This window comes from Ostrinia nubilalis, chromosome 12 (assembly GCF_963855985.1).
Source record: "Ostrinia nubilalis chromosome 12, ilOstNubi1.1, whole genome shotgun sequence".
NCBI lineage: Eukaryota > Metazoa > Arthropoda > Insecta > Lepidoptera > Crambidae > Ostrinia > Ostrinia nubilalis.
Window position 1 is genome coordinate 2,179,251 of NC_087099.1, and position 22,070 is coordinate 2,201,320.

Below are 22,070 nucleotides of genomic sequence, written 5' to 3' on the forward strand. Positions count from 1 at the left end.
GATGTTTTATACGTACATTATTATCTAGGTTAATATTATATTTATTATAATATTATACTTTATACTAATATTATAAATGCGAAAGTTTGGATTGTTGGTTGTCTGGATGCTTGTTACTATTTCACGCAAAAACTGCTGAACTGATTTTGATGAAACTTTACAGTATTATTGCTTAAAAACCAGATTAAAATATAGGCTATACTTTATCACGATCTGTGACAAAATAAATTTCACGCGGGTGAAGCCGCGGGCGAAAAGCTAGTATTATTATAACCTTACACACACGCCACGCGTGGAATTCAACACTTAGCTAAATGCTGAGCTAAGCGCGGTGCTTTTATAGTCCAGTAGAATTAGCTTTTAAATCGGAAATAATTCCAACAAAAGATTTAATTGCTTTAATGGCTTCATTGGTTGCCCATTAAGACTCTCCTAAGTTTCCGACTTCGACGGAGTTGTGCTTAAGTGGTGGGGGCCCCCGAAAGGGGCGCTTTTTCGGTTTTCCAGTTATACCGCGTAAAGGACTTACCCTATCGAAAAGTGGTCTTCCTGATGGTTGAAGGGCATTTGATTCTGCATTAAATAAGACCAAATTCATATGTTTTGAACAAACCGTTCTCGTGCAAATGTTCGGCAAAGTAGAAAATATGTGTATAATTAATGACCCTCTCCACGTCCAATGGCTCGTTACCCGCAGGCTTCCAAGTCTTGAAAAGGAGCGCCTCAACCAGTGTAACTCTATCAAGGCATACGAGCTGGATTCGCCGATCCTTGTTCGTCCCAGCCGTTCCTTAACTGCGGTTGCTGCACCTCTTCCTGGCACTCACCTGAACGACTCTGTGTTACCTACTGTGGCTGCCCCTCTTCCTTGTATCCTCCTGCACGACTACGTTGCCTAGCCGTATGCCTGGTCTAAGGTTCGACGCCAAAAATCAACAACAACAAGTTCATATTAAAACGCTGAAGAGTTTTTTGTTTGTTTGTTTGAACGTGCTAATCTCAAGAATTACTAGTTTAATTGAAATAATTATTTTTGTGTTAAATAGCTCATAAATTGAGGAAGGCTATAGGATATATACAATCACTCTACGACTAATAGAGCCGAAGCAGTAAAGAAAAATGTTGCAAGCACGGAAAATAGTATTTAAACTATTTTCACGCGTGCGAAGTTGATTTTGTGGCGTCGAACCTTGGACCAGGCATACGACTAGGCAACGTAGTCGTGCAGGAGGCTGCAAGGAAGAGGGACAGCCACAGTAGGTAACACAGGGTCGTTCAGGAGAGTGCAAGGAAGAGGTGCACCAACCGCAGTTAAGGAACGGCTGGGACGCACAAGGATAGGCGCATCAAGCTCGTAAGCCTTGATAGGGTTACACTGGTTGAGGTGGCCCTTTTCAAGACTTGGAAGCCTGTGGGTAACAAGCCATTGGACGTGGAGAGGGTCATTAATTATACGTATATTTTCTACTTTTCCGAACTTTAGCGCGGGAACGGTTTATCCAAAACATTTGAATTTGGTCTTATTCAATGCAGGATTAAGTGCCCTTCAACCGTCATGAAGACCACTTTTCGATAGGGTAAGTCCTTTACGCGGTATAACCGGAAAACCGAAAAAACGCCCCTTTCGGGGGCCCCCACCACTTAAGCACAACTCCGTCGAAGTCGAAAACTTAGGAGAGTCTTAATGGGCAACCAATGAAGCCATTAAAGCAAAAAAATCTTTTGTAGGAATTATTTCCGATTTAATCAATTTTTGTGTTTAATTCTACTGGCCTATTAGATGATAATTAAATTGGCTTCAACGCGCATTGTGTTTTGATACGAAAATGTCGAGAGATACCAAATGTGCAATTTTAAATTACACAACAAGGTCATTCTGACGCACACACTCTCTGAAGCAATGTCATCACCCCCGTATTCACAAACATTACTATGAGGTCTCACAGTGCGCGTGGACGCATAGGGTCGCACACTAACCCATCACAGAGCTCTATTCAACTGTGCCGTATTCACACACTTGTATTTACAAACGATGCTTGCTTAGTGAAGCAGCAAATTGACACACAGCCTTAAATTGATTGACTCTATGATTGGTTCGTGTGTGATCCTGTGCGTCCCCGCGCACTGTGAGACCTCATAGTAATGTTTGTGAATACGGGCGTAATACTTTCAAACATCCATTGAGGACTGCAGTATCAATCAGCTAGCTAACTAGTTCTCTCTCGTGTTAGGTACCTAAGCTTGGTCGCATCATTAGACATTTGATCTCAGATTGAGCCATTAGTGTAATTACATTAATTGTAACCGTTTGACTCCATATTGAAAGCCAAAAGACCAGCTAAGACCACACAAGATGAAACTTGATATTGGTTAGATTATTTTTCATACTACATAAAGCGTAGAGTATTGAACTTTGTCGACCTCTTATAAATTATTTGCCTATATTTTAGAAATGAAATAAATAAAGTTACCAGTTTTTTTGGCTTTAATGTAAGAATAGTAAAGTAAGTTAGGATACGTATTAGATTAGGTCGGTAGAAAGTTTATGGTATAGATCGTTTCATCCACAAAGACGCGCCCCACCATTCTTCCGCTAATATTTGAGTGTTATCGGTACACGCTAAATAATCCATGAGCGCACATACACGTACAATAATGACGCTCGGATTGCTCGGTTCAGACTTCCCGCACCCCGCGCTTCCCTCGACCAAAAATTGGTGGGGCGCGTCTTCGTTGATGAAACTATCTATAGGTACTATTGTAAATTGTTATAATAATAACCGAATCTAATTACTTTTTGATTATTCCGAAACTTTCCAAAAAACTGACTTTCATAAAGTCAGTTCCCGTAAAACTAATAACGTATACGTAGTCCTTAAAACTTGGTTATTTAGTGTCCAGTGCAAGAGTATGTACTTATTATTAAAATAACATAATGTTCTTACCTATAACATCCACGAACTTGGTAGCGATCTGGGTAGCGAAAGAGGAGTCAGCCGTGACCTCACAGCTGAAGTTTCCAGCGAGGGACAGGTCCATCTTCTTCAGCACGACTTGCGAGCCGTTGGAGTTGTTCATCTGGAATAATTACGGCGAAATTATCATTATAGGTTCTTTATAATAAGGTCTAAGATTGCAGCTCTTGATAAGCTTAAATAAAAGTCAAAATCAAAAATAAAACTTGATCTAAAATTCTTCATTCTCGTGGGACAATAAACTTTCGCTCGCTCGATGAGTTTTATAAACTTTGTATATGTTTTTGTTCTTCTCGCCTAGAGCCACTAAGATTAGTGACCTTGCTATGATCATGTCAATGTTTTACTTGTAAATCAATTGTTTAGATAATACTACACTAGCCTGCAAAACTAAGTACCTACCTATCACACTTTTGAAATTGTAATAACTTTTTCAATTTATCTGCTCGTTTCTCTCCTGTCCCATAAAAAATACGTGTATCACATAACTAAATGTCATAAAAGTTATTTATTTTCTACAAATAAAAGCGCGTTTTCATGTCCCAGTATTACTTTAACCCTATCACTGCTTCGGGACAACAAATGGGCCAGTACTGAGAAGAAGTAGCGCAAGAAACTCAATCACCTTTGTCGTGATTGACCGATGTAGTTACCTTGCCCTGTAATTTTATGGCTGGGGTTTGCGGTATCTTCCTAAGGCTGGATTGCACCACCTTACTTTAACTTTGACAAACATCAAAAATATGTCAAACTCCATACGAAAAACGCCGGTTATCGTTAGGTGGTGCAATAGGTGGGGCAAAAGCCTTAGTATCTATTTTATGGCTGGGGTTTGCGGTATCAACCTAAGTGTCTCTTATCTATTTATGAACAATTAAGTCTGGAATTTCCAACAAGGGTTACAGATCTTGCGGCCAAGATATCTAATAAACAGCCATCTTAAATTAAAGTTATTCTAGCTACTACTTAGAAATAGAAAACTAATTGGTTTGGGTTGAGCAACGGACAATTTCTAACAAGCAACGTGTTTTCTTTTATATTTTTAAAGTAAAATAAACTAAACATGTTTTAAATAAAGGTATGTCGAGCTCGAACAGAATCATATTAATATTGTTTCAACTTTCACATTTTTCACTAAATCCACTGGCAATTTATATCAAATTATAAAATATCAATTTAACCCTCCGTGTACGAGGTGACTAAAAGTTACGTCCCGTACCAGGTGGGGTATGACACACCCCAATATACAAAGTGATAAAATTTTCATTCAACATTTTTTTTTGTGGAATTTAATATTTCATATTGATTATTTACGTATGCTAATTAGGTTTAAGAAATACTCTGAGCTGAAAATATGTATTATAACATTTTTATCATAAAAAAACAAAAAGACACAATTTCCGTTGTTCTTGTAATTTAGGAATCAGTTTCCTATGTATAATTTTTAATTAGTGCCTTTAATTATGACAACCGTTTTTATTTAACAAAGTACAAGTATTTACTTATAATTTAAAAGTAAATTAAAAACTGGAAGGGTATAATTTTTTTTTGATCATCGGTTTTCAATTTACCACAATTCTGATGAAAGAAAATGAGTATGCTCAATTCATAAAATGGGAGCGTAACAATTTTATTTATTTATAAAATATGTTATTCCATTTCAGTAGCCCATAAATTGTATCACCAAGTATAAATTGTAGCCCATAAGTGTATGTTCACATACATCTTCGGATCTCAGTACTAAACTTCCAGATTCGCACTAAAAGTCATCTCATTGGACTAAAAGTGCTTGAAAATTTCAGATACTGCAAAAATCATGAAAAATATTATTTGTATTGAATTTTATTCAATTGACAAAGCTAAAAATATATAAATTACACCAAAACTGTTAGATTTTTTTTTTTACTTTTTAACAACGTCCCGTACCAGGTGGGGTGTGTGACACCCACACGCACTTTAAAGCCATGTAACTCAGTCGGTAGTCACCGCTGGACTGATTTTGCAACGCTGATCGAAGCAGCAGTGTCATAATTCCAGCTACTGAGAATTTCAAATTCAGCACTTGCAAATTTTTAAAATTGTGGCTATTTTTAAAGGACTGGGGTGTGTCACACCCCACCTCGTACAGCGAGGGTTAAATAACAATAAATACCTTTATCGCAACTTGTCTCAACAGAACATAAAACGTTAATTAACAATATTTAATTATAAATACGAAAAGTGTATTTAATTTATTTCTCTGAAGATACTCGTATTACGTTCATTTTCAGTTTTCATTATTTCAGTTCAGTATTTTATGTTTAAAATGCAAACGTTAGCCTAAAATAAGCTAGCTAGAAACCACTTAGAAAACTTTCTTCAGTTATGCGTTCTAAATTGAGTGGTTAAGGTAGAAAATTACTTAGAGTAGGCGCACACCGTTGATTTTTCGTCGGCCGATAGTTTAGTCGGGCAGTTGATCAGTATGGGCATGTATGGGAGTGCGCACACTACGCCGATTCGATTTGGCCGATTCTTCATACAATTTGAAATCGGGCACAACTATCGGCCAACTAAAAATCAACGGTGTGCGCCTACTCTTAAAATTCAATTTCAGAATACACACGGGATTGAAAAAGCAATTTAACCTAGCCAACACACGAGTAAGGTTAAAGCTTAAGTATAATATGTATGTACCTATATGAATATGAGTCTAGCTCCGTATTTGTTTTGAAGATATTGCAAAAGGGGTAGGAGCAAAGCTGCTTTGAAAATATGCCTACAATTTGTCTAGTGTAAAAAACATCTAGGCATACTATGTATGCAAAAGTATATCAGAGTGGAGGCTTTTTAATCCTCACACGAAAAATATTAGGATGTTGATGAAATTTTGAAATAGGTAGATAAATCAGATTAGCCCAAAAGCTGCAAATCACAGGCACACAGACAAAATCAGCTTTCAATCAGGCTTTTTTTTTTTCAAACCTCGGGGACGGATTAACAGACAAATGCTTTATAAAATATTACATATTTTATACAAAAGCTAATATTAAGCAGTTTCAGCTTTTGAATTGAATTCAAACAAAATAGAAAGACATAAAAAAATCGTTTATTGCAAGAAAAACAATTACATTTTTCAGATTAATCTTGAACTTCCACACTAGGCCTGTCTCGTGGCCCTTTGACCTGACCGCTGACCACAGATCGCATCCAGTGTGGCAAATCCTCATATCGTCTCATTGAAGTCTATGCTATTGCGTAATCAAGATAATAATATTAATTCATGCCACCTGACTTGGAAAACTAAGCCCGAATTTTGAGGGGAATCCAATGTCATTGATAAATATTATAATTTTGTAAACACGAAGTAGAATGCGTAGGAGATGCTACTCACGTAGCGTCTGGGGAATCTAGGTAAGATCTAAGATCTCTGGAATCTTTTGGGGTTGATTTATATTTAGAAATTGGCTTATGAAAGTTAGTTTAGGCGGCGACAATCATCTCTTTATCCCTTTAGGTACTCCCTAGCTTATTAGTGACAATTAGGGATGTTATGGATATGTAGTTTCGATTATGGATACGGTTACGGATATTGGAATAATTTTATACCGGTTTCGGTATACGGATATTTTTTATTTCGGATATCCGAAAGTTTCGGTTACGGTTACGGATATCTGTGCTAAGTATAGAATGCAAATTCCAATAGTTGTCCAACACAGTTCATGCCTTACGAATAGAATGGGTACAGAAGAAATTTCTTTGGCATCTGTCACCTTCTTTTGGTCTCACAAAAAAATATAACTTTTTAAAAAAATAAAACCGACTTCAAATGCGTGAACACAAAAAAAAAACTAACAATTAAAAATATTGCGTATAAAAAAGTCATCCCCAATTTTCCACCCTTGGGGATGAAATATTTTCTTCAAATTCGCATGAAACCACCCTTTTGATAATACCTATTCAACAAAAAAATAATCGTTCAAATTGATTTATAATCGGCGGAGATATTGCGTATAAAAAAGTTCATCCCCAATTTTCCACCCTTGGGGGTTGTTTTTTCTATTATTAAATTTAAATGGGACCACCCTTGAGGTATTACCTATACGCCGAAAAAAGATTTGTTCAAATCGGTTCATAATTGGCGGAGTTATCGCGTAACAAACATATAAAAAAAAAACATACGGGTCGAATTGAGAACCTCCTCCTTTTTTGAAGTCGGTTGAAAAAGCTTTTATCATGGGAAAAAACTCATGTACTTCAAAACGCAATAATTAAATCAGCGTACTTGCTTGACTATGCTTACATCCGAAACTATCCGAAACCTTTGAATCGGTTATGGTTTACGGTTACGGATATTTTTTTATTTCGGATATCCGAAAGTTTCGGTTACGGTTACGGATATCCATAACATCCCTGGTGAAAATGGTCTCTTTAGGTACAGTTTAGTTTATTTTAACTTTGCTACTGTTACAGTGGTAAGAAACGTGACTTGAATTGTTGTTGGCTGTTACAATAAAAAAGTTCCTAGTCCTAATTAGGGCACAGTCGTGACGGTACGTCTGGAATACCTAAGGTGAAATAAACTGTTAATTTAATGTATTTGTCGGCCGTTTGGTGTAGTGGTTCGAAACGGACTACTATTCCGAAGGTTGCGGGTTCGATTCCCGCACAGTACAAACATTTGTGTGCATGAACATATTTGTTTGTATTGGACTGGGTGTTTTCTATGTATAATATGTATGTATTTACAAAAAAAAGTATATAAGTATGTTTATATCCGTTGTCTAGTACCCATAGTACAAGCTTTGCTTAGTTTGGGACTAGAAGCGCAGTGTAAAATGTCCAAGGATAATTATTATTATTTATTATTTATTTATTATTTATTTATTCTGGCCTACTTATTGTCCTAAAGCGGTGGTTGGTTTAAAAGTTATATCGGGGCGTGTATTAGCACTTTATAAAAGCCTATTTTTTAAGAACATGGCACCTGGCTTGTCCGAAATCACCTGATGTGCAGGCTAGGATGGTACATACCTTCCCTTTGAATGCTTATTCACTCTCACCTTCTTTCAGACTTTTCTAACGCCACACAAATCATCGAATTCAAATCAAATCAAATCGTTTATTTTCTTAGAATTCTCAGCACAAAATTGTGTGATGAGCACATTTTAAGAATAAAGACTGAAGGTTTGCTTTAGTAACGTAAAATCCTAATGAACAAAAGCAAGGAATCAATCGTCTATACTATAAAACTAGCTATTGAATTAGGGATCTAGACACTGTACCCGTACATCAAAGAAATCGGCAAATACATGGTAAGTTTAGAAAACGGGAAACCATTTCAAGTTCTATTCCAGTCTTTATCGAGTCAATTTGGAAAATTGTCCGAGACGCAGAAGGAAATTTCTAAAATTTTCCAGCGAGATAAGAAAACGTGAGTTAGTTAGATTGAGAACGTCTGAGGAATGTCTGTTCTATGTGTTTAAGAACTTGCCATTTAGATTTTAGGTAATAAGATGTCTTTAACTTAGTTCTGTCTGTAATGTATGACTTAGTTTACAATAAAACAATGTTTGTGAAGTCGATGCGTATTCGCTTGCTTTTATCCAAATGACTCAGGAATTTCATTATTTCAAAAATCAACTCAAGTTTTAAAATTCAAATTAAATATTTGTAGAAAACTCTTAATTTCGTAAATGAATCTTAGTTACTCTGCCTAGTTCTTAAGGCACATTTTTCGCTAGTAAAATATATTTTAAATATAAAAAGTTAATAAACACTTTTCAGTCTCACACTTTTCATTTAAGAAACTACAACTTGCGAAACCTTAATTAAAGAATATTAAGATTAGCAAAGTTGTTTTTCACTTTTCAAAATTAATAGGCAACATTTTTTGTCAGGTTTTCAGTTTTTGTTAGCTGCAAAACAACACGGCCTTTTTAATAGCTTAGACAATGAAAAAATGGACCGAGATATTTTCACAACAAGAGAAAGCTTTAAAGTATTAAAATTATAGAAAAATAAAACTACCCTCAGTTAGGCATTATTCTTTGCCCACGGTTTTATTCTTTTGGTAAAGACAAAAAAAAACAATTAAAATAATTAGAAAAATAGATGAGAATCCCGTCCATCAGATTCTCATCTATTTTTCTAATATAATCTATTTTTCTTCTCTATACTATCGTGTTTAAGTTTATATCTTGTATCAGAGGACAACCGTTGTCTCATCAAAGCCTTATGTACAGTTTTTGATCGGGCATTTAAAACTTGAACTTATATGGAATTAGATCATGTTTCCGGGAGGAATATTCTTGTAAAGTTTCGCTGTTCGCATTCACCTAATATTGACGTCCAAACGATGATCACTCAATAGAAACAGTTGAAAATACTTAAAAGTGTCACTTGTCATATTTAGAGGCATCCATAGAAGGCTTTCGGTTTTATGCGAGTGTGTTCTGTATGGTTTTTCAACAAATTGCGATTGACATAAAACTGCTTGACCTGTGGCTGCTTGAAGTTTAAGTGAAGTTCGCCACTGAACATCACTTTTATGGGCAAAAGTATATTAAATAAATAAAACTCACATCCACTGTGATGCCAGGCAGTCCAAAGACTTGTGTCGGCTTGTCGTCCATAGGCGTGTATCTGTAGAACTCGTGGTTGCCTCTGTACCACTTGACGGAGTACAGGGGAGCTCCCTGCATGTCCCGGGAACAGATCAGAGCAGCTGTCCCTCCTCGCACCACTGTGGTGGGATGAACCAGGAGTTTGACGTCACGGAGGCTGGTCACACCTGGGAAAGAAAATTGTGCTTTAGGTTTATTTGATTCTCCTGTCAGAAATCAGGAGATCCGTAGGAGAATCAGAGTGACTGACATAGCGCGCAGAATTGCTAAAATCAAGTGACAGTGGTCGGGGCACATAGCTTGTAGAGCTGATGGGCGCTGGGGCAGGAAAGTTCTTGAGTGGCGACCACGAGCCGGAAGACGTAGCGTGGGCAGGCCTCCCACTAGGTGGACCGACGATCTGGTGAAGGTCGCGGGAGGTGCCTGGATGCGAGCGGTGCAGGAGCGGTCTTTGTGAAAACCCTTAGGGGAGGCCTTTGTCCAGCAGTGGACGTCTTTCGGCTGAAACGAAGGTTTATTTAGACCATAATTCAATTGAGGGGTTCCTGGTGAAGCTAGAAAATCGGAATGTTGAGAATTTTGAAATAAGATGTTATTAATGTAGTTTGTGGTGATACACCTCCGGGTTTCAATGTATCGTATCGTACCTAAATAAATTCAGATTGGCCTTATTGATTTCTGATCTATGATGCATAAACGTAACCTATGGCGCAATCATACGTTTTTTTATGAGTTTTTTTAATGCACAATATAAGTTACATGAAAACCAGACAGTTAATATGGACGATACCATACTTTGAAGGACGCTGAAATATTATCAAATCCCTCTGCTCATAAAACTATTACAAGCTTTCAGCCCACAGAGTGGAAAATGATAGTAAATAAAATATCGTCTAGCCTATTTTTAAAACAAGTAATATTCAGTAGATCAAAATATTATAAGCGGCACGTGACGAATTAAATAATCTAAGTTATAATTCTAAGTCAGGCCCCTTATAATAACTGCTTTATACCTCCTGGTATCAGTGAGTAATATCTTCGATATTCCATTATTAATAATTATTTATTTATTATTTCTTTAAGATTTTTCACATAAAAGTGATAGTGGCGGGCTTAATGCCGGATGGCAATAGCCTATACTAAAGTATTTTTTACTCTAAGGGAGGAGGGATCTAAGTGAAGGGAAAAAATATAGGCTATAACGCTATATTAATTCTACAATGGTGGAATTAATTTTCTCTTCAAATATTAAACCTAAATAACATAAAGTATTAACACACTTAGGCTGGGTTGCACCATCTTACTTTGACTTAAACAAACGTCATAATCTGTTAAACTCCATACAAAATACACCGGTTATCGTTATAGTCACGGTTAAAGTTAGGTAGTGCAACTCAGCCTTAACACTACATCCAACTAACTAATCAAATAACTCTAAATCCCTAGTCAATCGAAGAGAAAAGTTTTAGAACTTTACACCACAAATTCCTAAATGAAATCTCTCTCTTTTGAATTAATGGAATCCATGCTACTGTAACTGCAAAACAATGTTGTAGTTTTTTAATTTCTTTTTCATTAAATATATAGCTCCATTTGCCTATTGCAGATGGTACTCTAACACAGACGTATCAAGGGAAACGGGTTTTAAATTAATCTCAGGCATAGACTTAACTACCATCGATACCACATTTTTTTTTTCTTTTTTTTTTTCTTTTTTTATTAATTTAACCAAAAATCTCACATAAACAATGACGTTTTATCGGTCACATTTTCAAAACATTTTTTATCCATAATGAGGAAGCTCTTGACCTTCATGTCACTAGATGGAAAGACATGATCAGATTAAAATTAGAAGCGAAAAAATCGACGATATTATAGTCAATTTGTCGAGTACAATCTTCGGTGACTTAGCTCATATCATACCTATCTGCTTCTCTTGCTCACAATCAAAATGATTAAAGGGACTATTCCCACCTCTGTCCCACCGCTGCAACTCCTGTGTAAACCACAACATCTACAGCTTGACCGCCAATAAAAACCCAACCAGTGATGGTCAAGTTTGTCCCGGGGGAAAGTTAACTGTCGTTGGACCCGCAACGAAATTAATCAGAATCAAAATGAGTAGTGGTGAACAAATTACTCATCCCTCCATCATCACTACATAGTACAAAACAAAGTCGCTTCATCTCCCTATGTATGCTTAGATCTTTGAAACTACGCAACGGATTTTGATGCGTTTTTTTTAATAGACAGAGTGATTCAAGAGGAAGATTTTTAAGTATATTGTACCTCTGCAAAGGTACAATATACTTAAAAACCTTCGGGTCGGGTCACTAGTCTAATAATAAACGTAGGTATCCTATCACCAAGCTTTACTCAAGCGTGACGCGAGTGTACACCAACTTTTAATATCGCACTCAGAAGCTTTGAGGTTTACGATCTTCGTATCCAACTACGCATTTAAATGGATTCCTCAATACTCCTACAAGAAAAAAGTCTAGCCAAATGATCCCGCTCATTTTGAATAAATCAAAGCTGGCATTGCCCTAGATTCTGGAACATATTTTTCCGTATCTGAAAGAAAAACCTTAAGTCGCAGAAATCTTTTGATAAGCATTTCGTTATAGTTAATTATTTTTCGTTTTGTTATTATTTTTAGCTGTTCAGTTTCCGTACTTTAGAATTTTGTTTGAGAGTGTCTTTATTTATTAATTAAGTACTTAAAATGATACTAAGAAATTTAAACGACAGTATTTCATCATCATCATCAACAGCCCTTTACAGTCCACTGCTGGACTATGAGCCTCCTCCACTATAGTGGAGGGTTTTGCCATAATCTCCACGCTTGGCAGGCGGGTTGGAGATCGCAGTTTAAAAGATTGATGTTTTTCAGAGAGCGCTGCTGCCCATTCTCTGTTTGATGTGTAGTCCCTAAGTCGCCTCTTACGACACCCGCGGGAAGAGTAGGGGTTGGTGACAAATGTATACTACTCTGCCGTCACCACACGGCTTACGACGACGACAGTATTAATAGTTATTAAAATTAGCATTCGTATAAAATTAAATGTCGTTTCACGATACCATTTTTACCCGACTGCGCGACGAAAACAAGTGGTAATGTGTTTATGTTTTGAATTTACAAAGGTACTTTATTTAGGTACTTGTAAACATAATTGGCTGTACCTAATTGGCGAAATCGGAAACAATTACAAGGAGATTATTAATAACTAGCTTATGCCCGAGGGCGCGCCCGCGTGGGTTTCAATCTGTCATGAATGTTCAGGTTCAGAATGAATAGGCACTTACAGGGCAGGTAGTACCATCCTAGACTACATCTCACTTAACATCAGGTGCGTTTGCGGTCAAAATATCTGCCTTGATCTGCATAAAAAATGTGAAGGACGAAGGTTGTTAAAAAAAAACATATTTTTTCCTTATAAATAGAGACACACTTAGTTACTCCATGTAGCATTTTGTTTTCCGCCTGTGCAGCCTAATATTTTGACATCACAAACCCTTTAATTTTGTTTATTTGTAGAGATTATAATTATAAATATCTTCAGATACTTTACGCCAATTAAGTCCCTTAAACAAGTCAAGGCTGTATAGACCAAGAGCTAGTGAACGCCAGACCTACGTTATTTTATAAATTCGTGCATGCTCCCAATATTGGTAAGAACGTTGGTGCATCATGAAGTTTGGGTCATGATGACTTTTGCAGCTACCCTAAAATGATTGTCTGGCAAGAAGTTGAACCTTTTAAAACTCTCTGGCTGATGAAGAAAAAACTTCTTATTATTGCCCAAATAATACAAAAATCAGCTTATAGTGTAACGCTAAATTACCAGAAAATCATTTTAGGCCAAAGCCACGATGACCCAAACTTCATGATGCACTACACTAAGAACGTTGTCTTAGCTATGTTGGGAGCATGCGCTAACAAATTTTCAGCTTTTATAAAATAAACGTAGGTTTGGCTTACACTAGCTCTTAGTCTAGTAGAGCTTGCTTTCCCGACTCATAAATCAAGTACTTATTATAAGGCGTTCCTCGTCGTTATTCATACTTCTTCAATTAGACACGGGCGTACTAGAACCATCTTAATTGGACAGGCTTGAGAACTGATTAGGAAAGATGTATTTTTAATGATTTAAATTATGGAAAGTTGTTTGATCCTCTTTGGACGATGGGAAAGATTGACCAAGTCTTACTTTTAGCGACTAATGACTTTTTCAATTGGTTAAGCTCGAATAATTATTCAAATTAGGCATTTATAGATGAGACTGGTTTTAAATATAGCTTATTATGCATCGAAATTTGATCTTTCTTACAAATGATATGAGACAGATTTTGAAATAATCCGCAACAAAACTTTTCATGTAAAATGTTGCCAAAATGAGACCCAAAGTGGCTCGCATTGTGAAGAAGTTTATCAAATCTTATGTAGAGGCCAGCTTCTAACTCTACAAGCCCTACATAAACTCTCTAGATACAGTCAGCGTCAAAGAGCGTCAAATACCAAAGTGGCCAAAAAGTTCGCAACATATCTTTGTTTCAATTAGAATAGGGTTGTGTTATCATCTTTCTGAGGGCTAAGTGTGAGTTTTCATCTGAGCGCGTCAAAAAATTACATTTAATGTATGACAGATTGTACAGCGCCCCTAGCGGGAAACGTTCAAAAATTAAATTTTCATACATTTTTTAAACTTTGATGTAAACTCACACTCAGCCCACTGGTCACTTTTTGTCACGAACTAATTGATGCCTTAGTCAAAATACAGTGGCTTATTATTATGTGATTTGATGTCTCTTAGTGTCTACCGTAATAGCGATAAAAATTAGTAGCTGGCCTATTTACATTATAATACTTATTGTTTTTCTCAATTAGCAGAAAATTGTTCACATCTTTATGGAAAGATATTCGAACCGAGCACTTACATAAACTTATGCAAATACATAACAATAAACATTTATTCGTCCCCACTAGCTAGTTGCCAAGTTTACCAATTGTATTGTGTAGTTAAAACAAACTACAGCCGAGATACCGTCTAAGTACATATTATAGTACCCCACAGTTTGTGGGTTTAATTTGAAATTTGCATTAACGTTGATTTTGTGAGAGCAACGTTGCAAAATATCAAAGGCATGTGGGATAGTGTCGCGAACGTTTGGCTGGATATTTTTATCGATACAAGTTATTTTTTGGTCGATAAAAGAGAGATTAATCTATTACTATCAAATAACAAAAATTGAGACGTTTATTCCTTGCGTTCCATTTTTATTACGGTTATTAAATTTGCGTGTTTTGCTATAGTTAGGTATGTCAGAAAAGGACTGTTCGCAATTAAGTTTATTTGTTTAGTCTTACTAATATTATAAATGCGAAAGTTTGGATGTCTGGAGGTCAACATGTTTGTTACTCTTTCACGCAAAAAATTCTGAACAGATTTTAATGAAACTTTACAGAATTATGTTTATAACCCAGAATAACATATAATTTATGACGATTTGTGACAAAATAAATTTCTCGCGGGGGAAGCCTTGGGCAAAAGCTAGTTGATTATAAAAATTGTGTATTTACATAAATAAGGGTTATGAGGTATAATTGAATACTAGCTACATAATTAAAACCTTAGGGCTTTGAGCCAAACTAGGTAGGCTAGACGTTAGGTGTACCTAGCTAAAATAATGAAACAGCTTTAACTTTTGTTAGTGGCGCTGCTGGGGATTGTTATAAAAGGCCTATCCCATTATTATATTGTAATATGTATTTGTAGGAACATTACATCTATCACTTATGTTTACTGTTACGTAAATTAAAGTTTCGTAGCGTAGATATTGCAAAGCAATATTGAAATTATGTTACGATATTAATTTTTTATCGATGCTCAACATTGTATTTACTACATCACTAATCAAAAAAACAGAGTTCATTGCAGCATATTAAATTACCGGGACGAAAAATATGAAAAGGGTTATGTGAAATCCGTATTCAATGAAATAAAAATTAACCCGATTAAATGAAATGCTCGAAGCTAATTAGTGAGTCGTGAAAGGACGTAACTTAATATTAAGTAAAAACGGTAGAGCAAAAGCTGTATAAAGTTAATTCATTTCGAATGAGAAAAACTTCTTAGTCTCGCTTAGTATTACTTCAGTAGGTATGACTTTAGTATTACTTCAGGGTTAAGTTAACACTTTAGAATAACTGAGCATAAATTAACGTGTCATGGTTTTTGTAATGCTTTCACAGTTTGTAGAGTTTCGTGGAATTGTTTTTAGAACGAATTGCTATTGTAAACCATTGAAAGAGGTTGATAACGGTGACTAAGTTTTTTGCACTGCTTCTTCTCAGCACTGGCCCGTTTTTAGTCCTGAAACAGTGATAGGATTAAAGTAATTATAAATAAATAAATAAATAAATCTTTGCACAATTTCACACAGCGCCAGCTAGCCCCAAAGTAAGCAACTTAATGCTTGTGTTATGGGTGCTAGCTTAACGGATATACTACTTATATACTTTTTTTTTTAAATACATAAATATTATACATAGTCACACCCAGACCCGTCACAGAAATTAAAATTCATCATTTCAATTTCTGCCCGGCCGGGAATCGAACCCGGGACCTCTCGACATAGTAGTCCGTTCTCAACACTACACCAAACGGCCGACTAATGTAATGGGACGATAACCACTTTTATAAGCTTATATTTTACAAAAAATAAATGATTTTTATGTTATTATGAATAGGAGGAAACAACAGTTTTTTTTAAATTATAATTCATTGTGGTAATTCTCGGAAAAGCACATAGCTGTTTTTGGGACAGTTATCAGACTAAAATAACACCTTCTCGAATTGAATCTTCAAAGAATAATTTCTTTGACCTGATATAGACAAGACATAATACTGTTTCTTGCGGTTCTTTTTTCTCCGAAATGGTTTACATTACGCCGAAACGAATGTAAGACATATGTTCGGTCGTGGGTAAAAGCTTTGTAAAAGCAAATTTTATTGCGAATTTGAATAAATAAGAAATGTAATAACAGAAACAATTTTTGTTAGTCTTCGATACATTGATGCAGCTCTTACTCTTACTAACTTAAACTTCGTATTGCTGTTACCGTGGGCTAGTATTTAGCTTCTCCATACTTTGTGAAAGACCATGAGTAAAAGTAAGACTTCATTGGTAACAGAAATAGTGCCGCCACTTTAGCTACTACTAGTACTACACTACTATCATCATCATCATCATCTCAACCATAGGACGTCCACTGCTGAACATAGGCCTTCCCCAATGCTTTCCATGTTGCCCGGTTGGTAGCGGCCTGCGGAAAAAACGCAGCGTGGGACGACAAGGTGGACCGACGACATCATGAAAGTGGCAGGAAGGCGCAGGACGCAGGCCGCTACACTACTAGTTTTCATAAAATTTCTAGAAACGAAGTTGCAGCGCCACTGATGTGACAAACTCAAAAATAGTGGCGCTTTAACTACGCTTCTAGAAATCTTGATCACACCTCTAATTTGAAGGCGCTCTTAGCGAAGTAAATAAAAATAAAAAAAGCGCTGCAGCGACATAAAACAGCACGACTCCCATGCCAGCGTTTTGAGGAACGTTACACAAACGAATTCCTTGAAACATTCCATCAAAACTCTTATCAACCGTCTCAAGAGGACTGTATCGCCGAAAACATACTGCACCCTTTAAGGGGCACATTTCTTTCGTCTGAATATAAATTACCCACTCAGATATTTCGCTGGGAGTATCTCGATTCAATTTGGATGCCTTATTCCTGGGCATGGCCGCGCGGTAATATTTTTTGTGGGTTGTCCCAGAATGTCCCAGCGGTGCTGGACCGATAGATAGTGTCAGCTTACGTGACATGCGTACGCCACTGTTCTTGGTTATTTACATGCGGTGGGGTGAGTTACGACTAGTGCTGTCCGCTGGACACGGGATGGCACGGGAATGGATTTTTTGGAAAGACGTCTGTTTAGTACAATAAGAGGGCTACGCTGGACTGCCCTGCATGTGCCCTCTTATAATAAGAGCAATGATTGCGGACTAAAGGAATTTGTGGTAGCCACCGTAGCCGAAAGCGGTTTGGGAGGAGTATACCTATGTGTTTATTCAGCGCAAGTTCTTACAAAAACATTGGGCATTCAGGAATAATACCTACATGCTTATGGCGAACATGATTTTGAAAATTTTAAATTTAACTTTCCATCTACAAAAGAGCAGCTTACTTATAATTTATCTCACCAGCTTTTTGACTCTAAAATATCATAGCCCACAAATGATATAAGATAAATAAGTTTGATTTTATCAAACTTCATATCCCTTTTTTTTATCAAAATGGAGTCTACATTAAACAAATTTTGTTTCCTCAAGTTGCAAATAGTTGCCTAATAAGCTCGCTTCCACCTTTGGCCTGATCATCACTTACCATCAGGTGAGATACAGGTCAAGAGCTTCCTCGTTGGAGATAAAAAAGGCTAAAAAATCTATACTTATAATAAATCTGTAGAGAGGTCAATTCTGTACATGAAATATATTTTCAAAATAACTATCAGGGGGTGATTAGTGATCGATACTGATGCCAAAAATGCAATCAGTAAAATTTTTGTCTGTCTGTCTGTCTGTCTGTCTGTCTGTCTGTCTGTCTGTCTGTATGTTCCTTATAGAAACAAAAACTACTCGACGGATTTTAACGAAATTTGGTACAATTATTCTTCGTACTCCTGGGCAGGTTATAGGATACTTAGGAATTCCCACGGGAACGGGAATTAGCGGGAAAATCCTTTTGTATGAAAAATCTAAACCGCTTAAGTTAGACGCTTGAAATTTGGCATGCAGGTACCTTAGTAAATTTAAAGCTTAGTTACAACAGGATATTGCAAAATTCTCACCGGAACGGGAGTGAGCGGGAAAAAACATTTGTATGAAAAAATCTAAACCGCTTAAGTTAGACGCTTGAAATTTGGCATGCAGGTATCTTAGTAAACTTAAAGCTTAGTTACAACACGATATTGCAAAATTCCCACGGGATCGGGAGTTAGCGGGAAAAAAACATTTGTATGAAAAAATCTAAACTACTTAATTTAGACGCTTGAAATTTGGCATGCAGGTATCTTAGTAAACTTAAAGCTTAGTTACAACAGGATATTGCAAAATTCCCACGGGAACGGGAATTAGCGGGAAAAAACATTTTTATGAAAAAATCTAAACCGCGTAAGATAGATGAAGGGGGTAAAACGGGATCCACGCGTACGAAGTCGCGGGCGGCCGCTAGTACTCAAATAAAATTAAATTCTCGATAAAAAAACTTGTAAACTTTCCCATCCCTAACCATCGGGATTGGAACGTGTCGACAGTTCGTAGATAGCTAGGAAGTCCCACGCTTCTTCGAGACTTTACAGCACTATTCGGGCATAGTTATTAAATAGGTTAATTCAGGTTTCCTAGAAAAGAAATCTCCTTATACAAAAGCATAATATTAGAATGTTGTTTTTTAATAAACGTCTAGTTTGGATTTCTTACAGAAATACAGGAACAAATTTTGTTGTTGGGTAAAAGGATAAAATACGTTTTTCTCTCTAGTAAGAGACTTAGGAATCCATACCTTTTGTCAAATGGGTTTAACTGGGATTCGAGCAATCCGCGTATCGAACATAGTATTTTTGCATTTTGTTGTACAGAAATAGTTATGTTATCTTATGTTTATTTTTGGACACTTTCAAAACAAATATTAGGTAGACACTTTGATTCCAGATAATTTAATATTGTTTATTTCTTAAAAACAGTGGAGAATCCATTTTAAAAATACATAAGTAATAGCTCTTAGGATTGGTATTTCCCTTTATTGATAACCTAAAAAATAATAGGCACAAATTTCAAAAGTTTTTAAATGGTGTTTAATACCTAAACTGCAGAAAGCACTGCAGAGAAGAAACCAATTTACTACAATCGTTTAGTAGTTAATTATGATAATAAATAAATAATGTCTTATTATTATTATCTTCCGACTCTATTCATATTATCAAAAAATTTGGTTTCCACCCAGAAAACAAAGCAAAAAGTCTGGAACTCCCACACTACATATTTCCCTAGCGTCTGTAATGAGGTGGAGGAAAACCATTAGGTACCATTGTTGATCTAGTTCACAAGATAGAAATGTACACAGTATAGTCACTATGGCTTTAGGCACATCATTTATCTCACCACACTTTGACAAACTTGATCGTCACCGGTTGGGTTTTTATTGGCGGTCAAGCTGTAGATCCTGGCTATACAGGAGTTACAGCGGTGGGAACGAGAGGTGGGAATAGTCCCGTTTCCCACCACTGCAACTCCTGTATAGCCAAGATCTACAGCTTGGCCTCCAATGAAACCCAAGCAATGACGGTTGCGTACCGGGGGATAGCCAAAGGGCTTTAGGCAACGCCCGAGGAGAAAAATCTCTCAGAAGATTACCTAATTCTACCTCTCGTTTCCAACGCTGCAACTCCTACATAACCTGGATAGATCTTGGCACTTTAGCTGGTCTACAGCATCTTGACCGCAAAAGAACTAATAATAGTGACAAGTTTTATTAGTTAAATTGGTTTATTTACTTGATTTTCCTGTGTGTAGTTCCGGTGAAGAAAACTAAGTACAAGATTTTTTTTTATACACAAGGAGGAAGCTCTTGGCCTGTATTTCACCTGATGGTAAGTGATGATCAGGCCGAAGGTGGAAGCGAGCTTCACCCGGAATCCTCAACCACAGAGGAACTGGCTATCTTACCTCTAACTGCCGGAACACAACAATGCTGTTAACATTGTTGTTATGGCGACAGACTTAGGTAAGATATTGGCAGACCACCGATTTTTAATTGGCCGATAGTTGAGTCGGGCTGTTAATCAGTATGGACAAGTATGAAAGTACGCACACTACACCGATGTTTTGGTGTCAATCGATTCTTCATACAAATTAAAATCGGGCCCAACTATCGGCCAACTAAAAATCAGTGGTCTGTGCCTAGGCTAAGAATGAGATTTTTATCTGTAGGTACGCCATTGGTAAAAGGGATAAAACGTTTATTTGTAGTATGTTAATATGCTGCTAAGTGTAACCTAGTAGGAGAGAGATGTCTACTAGAGATGCATGCAGGGATTGTGAGAGCAGCGATATATCAAATGTAATAAACGGTGTTCGCGCAGCATACCGTTTAATCGCACGATATAGGCCGCTATACTCTGTCCTGTTCAATACCTTGCATCGGGACTATTCCCACCTCTCGTTCCCACCGCTGCAACTCCTGTGTAGCCAGGATCTACAGCTTGACCGCCAATAAAAACCCAACCAGTGAAGGTCAAGTTTGTCCCGGGAGAAAGTTAAACTGTCATTGACACCCAACGAAATTAATCAGAAGAACATAGGAGGACTTCGAAGTTTAGGTTCAATACCTTGCATGTTGCTTTCAAAGAAGTAATTCTAAATAACTGAGCAATAAGAGTACTGGCAAGGCTATTTGCGAGTTTGCAAGATATTAATTGATTTATAAGACTATACTTGGACAAAGAACTACTGAATTCAAGTATGCTTGGATATACGTCCAGAAAGTTGGTTTATTCGTAGACAATGATGCTTATATTGTTGTGTGTTTATAATATAATAGTATATAATATCGTTGGACATTTTTACACTGCGCCTCTAGTCTCAAACTAAGCAAAGCTTGTACTATGTATTAGGATAAGATTAACGGAACATCTTCTGATAATATATGTATACAGGTGCATAAAGCCTGAGGTGTTTACTGAAATTTACATAAGGTAACTTCAGACAGTGTTAGGTTATATTGTGCACTATTTTGAAGCAGAAATATTTACGTTAAACATCGTAACGCTATATTGTTGCTAAATATTGTAAGGCAGATCGGATCTTGTTATTAGATAGATTGTAATTTTGAACTGGATATCTTGGAGCAGCTCTCGACAACCTTTAGGTTAGTTAGACAATCCATCAGAGGAGAGTAGGTATTTAGTTTTTTTTCGATTCGATGAAAAAAATACTTATTCACCTACCTACTTATTATCTTCGTCTTTGAAATAGTTTCACTTTTTTTCGTTTTAATTCAGGTTGGTAACATTCAAATCAGAGTCACATTTCTAAAGAACTTTACAAAGAGCGCAGTTTGTTTTGCGAAAAGTAATTAACGAAATTATCTTCGTTTTCTGTCGTTCATGAGACCGAAACTAGGTTTGTAGGGAATTTTCCATTTCATTTTAGTTACTGGGACATCTTAAGAAATATTTGGGCCGTAGCCTAAATCTCGGAATACTAATAAATTAAGCTGTAAGAATGTAACTACATTAAATTAAAGAGAAATTTTAAAAAGAAAACTCATTATTTTAACTCTGTTTTCATTATTTTAATGAGAGTGAGTGTTATTCCAGTATCAAAAACATTTTTTTAAGATTAGTTTTACCTATTCTTTACGCAATTC

At 36.4% G+C, this 22,070-nt stretch overlaps 2 protein-coding genes across 2 annotated transcripts in view; one reads left to right on the top strand and one right to left on the bottom strand.

The window, feature by feature from the left end:
- Positions 1-22,070, bottom strand: part of LOC135076639 (uncharacterized) — a 154,083-nt gene that overhangs the window by 20,098 nt on the left and 111,915 nt on the right. Inside the window, exons 2-3 of the mRNA XM_063971061.1 lie at positions 9,539-9,747; positions 2,946-3,078 (exon numbers count right to left, since the gene is read on the bottom strand). Of these exons, the coding sequence (XP_063827131.1) occupies positions 2,946-3,078; positions 9,539-9,747 (342 nt within the window). The remainder of the gene's footprint in view (positions 1-2,945; positions 3,079-9,538; positions 9,748-22,070) is intronic.
- LOC135076777 (uncharacterized) overlaps positions 1-22,070 on the top strand; it is a 245,741-nt gene that overhangs the window by 15,785 nt on the left and 207,886 nt on the right. The gene's annotated exons all lie outside the window — the stretch shown is intronic.